The sequence below is a fragment of the Metopolophium dirhodum genome, chromosome 7 (assembly GCF_019925205.1).
Source record: "Metopolophium dirhodum isolate CAU chromosome 7, ASM1992520v1, whole genome shotgun sequence".
Taxonomy (NCBI): domain Eukaryota; kingdom Metazoa; phylum Arthropoda; class Insecta; order Hemiptera; family Aphididae; genus Metopolophium; species Metopolophium dirhodum.
In genome coordinates, this window is record NC_083566.1 from 12,884,427 (window position 1) to 12,892,042 (window position 7,616).

The window sequence follows — 7,616 nt, forward strand, 5'->3', positions numbered from 1 at the left end:
CTCAATGAAAAAAACGATAAAATCGTTAAAAGAAAAGCTAATTTTTTAAAATTTGTGAATTTCACACACTTTATATGATATTTATATCGTATTATTAATTAATAATTATAAATTATTTACAGAGATTTTTTTAAATAAATAGTGCCAATTTAAATATTCCGAATACACCGAAAAATAAGTCCACTTTGTTAAAATGTGCTAGGACTAGTAAGGCTATAACTGAAAAGTAAACTAATATCGCGTATTCGCGTTATTCGTACGTGAAGTGTGTTGCATTTAATTATGTTAAATAATTTAACAACATATTAAGACTTTTTAATTATTTTAATTATTATATTTATATTAAAACAAGGTATGACAAAATATTAAGTATTTTTGAATAAGTGACTTTTGCTTTATTATTTTATTCATTAAAACTATGACAAAATATTATGTATTTTTTATTTGAGTATAATATATTTATCAATATGCAATGTTGTCATACCGTGTACAATTATCTCAAGTTAAAACTTATATATACCTTAAAAATAATAGGAATAATACTCCAATTAATATAGAATAAATTATAATAATTTTACCATAGCAGGTAGATTGGCGGAAACGGAAATCGAACCTTTTTTAAATTTGCGGAAACGGACGATGGCGGAATCGGTCATTTCACATTTTGGCGGAAACGGTACATGCCCGTATATATATATATTCGTAACATTTCTTTCATCATTTGTAACGAACCTATGTACCTAATGTACCATTTAACGTTATTTAGATGTTTTTCGGTTAATCGGTATGTTCGTTAGTTCGTTATAATTAATGACGAAAGAAAACCGTAAAAAGTACCGTAAATTTCTTGTCACAAATTTTACGATCTTTGTTTTTTATAAACTATTTTTAGCGTAAAGTCAAAAATTGTATAGATATTGCAAAAAACCGTAAGACCATCTGAGATGGCGGACGGTTGCGGACCTCTGAGGGATGGCGCATTTTTTTTGGTCAATCAGGGCCCGAAGACGAAACTTTTGCCAAGTTTTAAAAAATTAGTATTTTTTGCAAAACAAAACCCCTTATTGACTGGACTACAATGCTTTTATCGCTGTATATACCTATTGTTGAACCTATATATGGTTTTCGCAATTATTTACATGTTACACTACTATAATATTATGTTATACAAACCACTTTCATATCACATACATTGATTAAAAATTAAAATCTCTGGTTTCCTAACTTTTTTTGGCGGAAACGAGGATCTACCTATTTTGTTTTGGGCGGAAAAGGACTGTGGTGGAAACGGGTAATACCCTAATAATTAATAGCTGTATGTATATGATATTATAATATAGTATACCTATCTGATTAACTTAATCTATTTTTATAAAATGATGAACCACCACATGTATAGGGATAAACCACGTTAACATTACTTCCCCTCATGCATCATCGTTGTAGTACACCTACCAATACAGTATATGTAGGTACTATAATATTATGTACCTACATTAATTATTCATATTAAGGGTAAATTATTACTTATCTTTTTCTAGTGAATCAACGATGACGGGGAAAAAGTTTCCTGTTTCTTGCCCCGATAGTTATTAGTTACTTATTAGCATAAGCACAACCGTGCCCCCCCCCCTCCTCCCCGAAAGATAAATTAAGTCATTATAGTGGCAAATCTAAATACTATTATTGTCAATATCTTGACATCGCATAAATCGCAAGAAAATAAATAAACTATAAGTACCTAATTTATATTATACTTAATACAATATAATTATAATTTGCTTTAAATATATGTAGGGAATTTAGTTTTTAGAATAAAGCAGTAACCTTGAGCTTTATTATACAATTTATAATTGAACTACTCGGACTGACTTTAACAGATATAATATATTATTGTCTGTATATAATACATATTTATTTACAAATTGGTACTATTATTTATCTTATTATATTTTTAATTGAAACAAACCGGGTTTGTAATTTAAAAATGTTGTAAGAGGAGTGTACACAGAAAAATAGTAAAACATACATAACACAAGACAGAAGGTCGTCTAGTTGTGTGTAGACGACAGACGTATCTATACTGTAGTTTTTATTGGTCGTGTTTATATTATTTCATTAGTTATATTTCTCAAAATGTTCGGTAGAGTTTTATGTTTCAGTTCTTTATTAATATTATTTCCTCAAATAATTAAAACCACTACAGTTTACAAATGTGGTACAAGTAAGTTTTTTGTAAATGTTAAATAGGTGTTGTAAGAATTATTTGATAATTAATACGGTCATACGGATGTAGTTTCGAAATAATGTCTATAGAATGTAATTGAATAGGTATATTGAATAACGCGTCTACCAATAGAACCTCAACGCAATGTTACTGTAGCCTCTCTCAATATTATTTATATGTACTTTCTTCAAATTTTTTAAAAAACAGTTTACTTTTTTTTTTTAAATTGTAGGTTTTTTTTCAGTATTAGGTAGGTACATAACATACCTACATCTGTTAGGTATAATTTACAATAGTAAACGCGGACAGATCAGAAATTTCGTTTTACCTATTTTAACCAATTTGCAGAGATCAAATAATTGAGATTTGGGAAAAGATCGATGTAACTCGGCTCGGACATTGTAGGTAATAAAAAGGTTGAAAGTGATTCGGCCCAATAATTTAATCTGAAAATAATAATTAACGCATTTTAATTCAAGTTTTAATTCAATTTACCTATATATATATATCCTCCATCATAACCAAATTAAAAAAAATACAATCTGAACCATTAAATTTCAAAATTCACAAACTAAAAAAGAGGATTGTTTGAAATCTCAAATCGCGCTTCAAAAGTATAAAAGTAAAGGAATATCAGTAAATGAATAGGTACGTAAAATACACTTTCTACTTAAAAAAAAATGTATTTTACACATTTAAATTGAAATAACTGTAATAAGTTTTTTCTGTTATAACAATTTACTATACTTTTTAATAATATGATGATGAAAAAAATAAAAAATAATTTTTAGAGAATGGCCTCCTCGTGGTGTTATCTAGATAATGTTTAATGATTCTCAAAAATATTATAGGTAGGTAATTATTAATTAGATATTATATCAGAAGATCAGGGCATGTTTTTTTTTATGAGTTAGGTACCTACATATTAATCATTATTCATTTTTACTTGAAAAAAATCAGGGTCGAGTTTACAATCGTCCATAATTGACGGTGGGAGATGGTTTTTTTTTTTTGCGCACCCTTATTAATTATTTCTTTAGAAAGTGAGGGATGTCTATTTCGCAGTTTTTTTTTTGAAAAATATGTTCGGCATCTATACAATATTATGTATTTATGCACATAAATTATCGGATAAATCTAATAATTAGTCAATTTCTTCCGTGATAAAAAATTGAAAAGCTATCCAAGCTGCTAACCTAAAAGTAGAAGGTAATTTACTTAGGTACCTACTTGTTCGTTATCGCCCTGCCACCAAACCAACATAAAATTGTATACAACTTAGGAATTCGAAAAACTCTTAACTTAAATGAAAAATTAGTGATTTGTATATATAAGCTAAATGCTAAAGAACTATTTTTAATTTGTTAAAATTTCTTAAACAATTTATTTTTATTTAAATAATATTTACAAATATGACAATTAATAATATATTTATTCTTTATTCTTCATTTACTTTGGGGCATTTTTTTCTAGGCTCAACATTTGTCACCCCGCCACCAGGGCAACATAAATTCAGTAGTCTTAATTCTTTAATCGTTATCGATATTTCTCTGAATCTCGATATTTTAAGTGTAGGTTAGTCTAGTATCTGATCTATTTAATGGAAAACAGGTAGATACTAGATAAGTACTTTAAATCATTGTTAAGAATAACATTTAATGAGTTATGTATGTACCACAATAATTAATACTGGCATTCAATTTTCTTGATATCTTTATCAATCTGACTATTTTTAAATTGTAACAAAATATTCTATCTAATAGTTTTTTTAGATTTATTATTATTGACTCGGTACAATAGATTTAAAAAGGCACATGTCTAATTTATGTTTAAAATAAATTATGTAGGTATTATAACTAACTTATAAGTATATATTATTACATCATGTTAGTAGTCTGCATAATAATGTATTTCAGGCACGTCAAATCGACAGTTAGAAAACAGTAGCTCTTTAAACTACGATTCCTTAAATAAAAACTCTTGGAATATATTAATCCATCTTCAAATAGTTAGGTATACATTATTATTGTTATCTATTTATTTCTTCAGGAAATCAAGAAATTTTAAATAACGTAACAGTAACAATTGAAAATTGTACTACCACATCAAGATGCTCATTAAAACGGAATAGTACTATGCATATACAAATTAAATTTAAACCAGGTATGTATGAATAAATAATAATGTCTATTATTAATAATTTATAATTTAAACAATTTGATAACTAATAGAAAAATAATTTAGTAGTTTTCAAAATAAAACATATACTTTCACTTTCTGTGGTCCAGTATGTAAATTCTGTGTGTAGCTTTGTATTGGTATAGTTCTAATTAAATTGAATTAAAATATTATATAAATGTGATCTACAAGTGTCAGATAATGGTTTTTACCAGAGCTTGAGTAGTTTAAGAATATCAATGGTAAAATACTACATCTGAGTATCAGACTACGGGGTCTACTGAAGACCTTGGTAATTGGTATTCTTTTTGATCCTAAATTTAAATTTGACTAACCTTGTTAACAAGTCAAACAAAGTCTTAGGTTTTATTTGTCATAATGTTGTGCTAACTGTAATGATAGACATGCTTTAAAATCTATATTATACTGTTGTTTGATGATTTATATTTGTACATATGGCTCAATAATATTGTTTCCATACTAATCAGATCTTGAATATAAATTAGAAAAATTTAGCGAAAATTCTTACAACTTCTCTCATTTAAAGTTCCATACCCAGAGAACCGTATTCTTCATGCTCTCCACATTTATCTATTTTAAACCTCAAAATACTGAAACAATGTCGTTTGCGATTAGAATTATACTTTCTGTATAAACTGTTCATTGGATATAATGAGTCTTGAATTCTTAAAGAGTTATCTTTCCATGCTTCTACTTGTAGACTGTAACGCAGTAAGACTTCCATGTAAAGGGCAACGAAGGGACCGGAAATAATTACCGCTATTTAGATGAGGCCGTCCTACAGAGGTGACCATTAAAAGAAGTGAAATACTTCAAGATGACCACTATATAGAGCATAAAAAAAAAACCAAATACATAGTAATTAGCAAGGCTGGGAATTAACGAGTTAAAAAATTAAAGTTAAGTTAAAAAGTTCATTTTATTTTAACATTTTAACTTAACTAGTTTTTTTTGGCTTTTCATTAACTTAACTGTTAACTTACTAAATTTCTTTCTTAATTAACGTGAAATTAACGAGTTAATTTTTCATTTTAAGAAGTAAGTTAAGTTAATTTATTTTGTTTTTATTTTTATAAAATTTCACTATTTCAGTCTATTTTGTTTTCATATTAAAAAAGGTGGATAAGTGGATGTCGCTCTGCTATACAGTAGGTTACAAGTGGGTCACTGTAATGTATGGTGTTAAATTTGAATTCAATGATATAATATCATTGTATAAGAAAAACGATTCTGAGCGTCAGTCAGCCTATGATATTACCAAGTATATTTGATGATATTATTGTGAATAAAGTAATTTATATATAACCTATTTACATGGAGCCTTATTTTAAATTTTCAATCCTTAGCCGTAAAAGTTAAACATTTTATACATTTTTAACTACAAAAAAATTAATAAATTATAAATTTGATAAATAGTGTCAAAATTTGATTTTTAAATGCTTATAAAAAAAAATTGTGCCTATGTATTTTTAATATTTTTCAACTGCTATTAGAACGATATATCAGGAGCCTTATATTAAATTTTCACGCTTTTTTACCCAACAAATAAAATTTTATTGATATTTATAGAAAAAAAAACTAAAAAAATTGAAAACTGACAATGTCCGTAAACCGCTCAAAAAGAGTCAAAATATTTTCAAAATTGTATGGTGTATAGAAAATGCTAATATAAACATTCAGTGAAATTTTCAAGTATCTACGGTCATTTGTTTCAGAGTTACACCAAAAACCAAAATCGATTTTCTCAAAAACAGATTTTGCGTAAAAATTCCCGTTTTTCCTTAATTTTTCTTTTGTTTTTCACGTCGCTTTTGAAAACTACTGGGAAATTTTTACTTTTGACCCCCCAAAGTACCAACTAGATTCACTTTCCTATCAGAAAAGTTACTGTTGATGAAAATCCAAGCACTTTTACTGTCCTAAAAGGTGATGACAGACACAAAAATAAAAAAATTTATGGCATCTTATAGAACTTTTACGGATAACATTATGGAGCTGTGTATTTTATTATGTTTCATTAGTTGTTGGTATCAGTTCAAAATGTTTTGAAAACTATAAAACGTCGTAAAACCAAATCAATTAATAATATCAAATAAAATAAAATTGGTAATAAAATGTTTATTTTGTTTTTTCAAATGATGAATTTAATTAATTTTACTTTAAAAGCATATTTAATTTATTCCCATCGGTACTGAATTATAATTGTGAATGTTTGATTGATTGTATTGTATTTATTTTTTATACACATTTTCGTGAATGCTTACACACCCATTGACCGATACACGATAACGTAAACGTCTACGTCGTGTTGCACACAACAAAGCGCGACTGAATCCAAAAATTGATGTATTGAACATTTTCTAATGTATAGTACATTTAATAACATTTTTAAATTAGGTGTCCCTACATTTTTTTTTTTGAGCCGGGGTCTAAAAGTTCCATTTCCCTAGTTATAAGTATAGTGGCTCATATTTCCAGAATATTTTAACTGAATTAGTAAATATTCTCATTACTAAGTACACATATAAATACTTTTAAGCATTTCATTACAATATACCTATATATTTTTTGTTTTTTAGAATTTGATGTAAAGGATTTAATCACAGAAGTGTATGGTGTAGCATTAAATATACCAATACCCTTATTAGGAGTAGATAATAAAAGTGTATGCAATAATCTCTTTGAAGAAAATGGTACAAAAAAAAAATGTCCTGTACTAAAAGGTAGTACATATGTTTATAAAGACGAGATATACATAATTGAAGCATATCCTAAGGTAAGCTATACATTTTTAAGTCTACATAACAATTTTCACATTTAATTGTTATTCTATATTCAGTTTAAGGTAGATATACATTGGAGTTTAAAGGATCCAATTACAAGAAATATTGTTACTTGTTTCGAAGCACCAGCAAAAATTATTGATTAATGTTTAATTGTATTTTTTTTATTTTAATTAAAAATAAATAAACAAATATAGTTTGATCTTCTATTGAACACTTGCATGTATACAATAATGTAATATATAAATAATACTTATTATAAATATTTAAAAAACACACTTAAATAATTTTAGAAAAAAATACTGTAAGTTGTAACAAATAACATTTAAAATATTATTAAATAACAGTAATAATTTTACATTTTAAAAGCTCTTATGATTAAATATGTTATATATTTTACTTTTATT

General features: G+C 26.5%; 1 protein-coding gene across 1 annotated transcript; it reads left to right on the forward strand.

Moving 5' to 3' along the window:
* Window positions 1–2,047: 2,047 nt before the first annotated feature.
* LOC132948708 (ecdysteroid-regulated 16 kDa protein-like) lies at window positions 2,048–7,593 on the forward strand. The gene is made up of 4 exons (XM_061019317.1): window positions 2,048–2,224; window positions 4,277–4,390; window positions 7,006–7,202; window positions 7,266–7,593. Exons 1-4 carry the CDS (start codon window positions 2,137–2,139, stop codon window positions 7,353–7,355), a joined length of 489 nt encoding a protein of 162 aa, XP_060875300.1. The 5' UTR covers window positions 2,048–2,136; the 3' UTR covers window positions 7,356–7,593.
* Window positions 7,594–7,616: the final 23 nt, after the last annotated feature.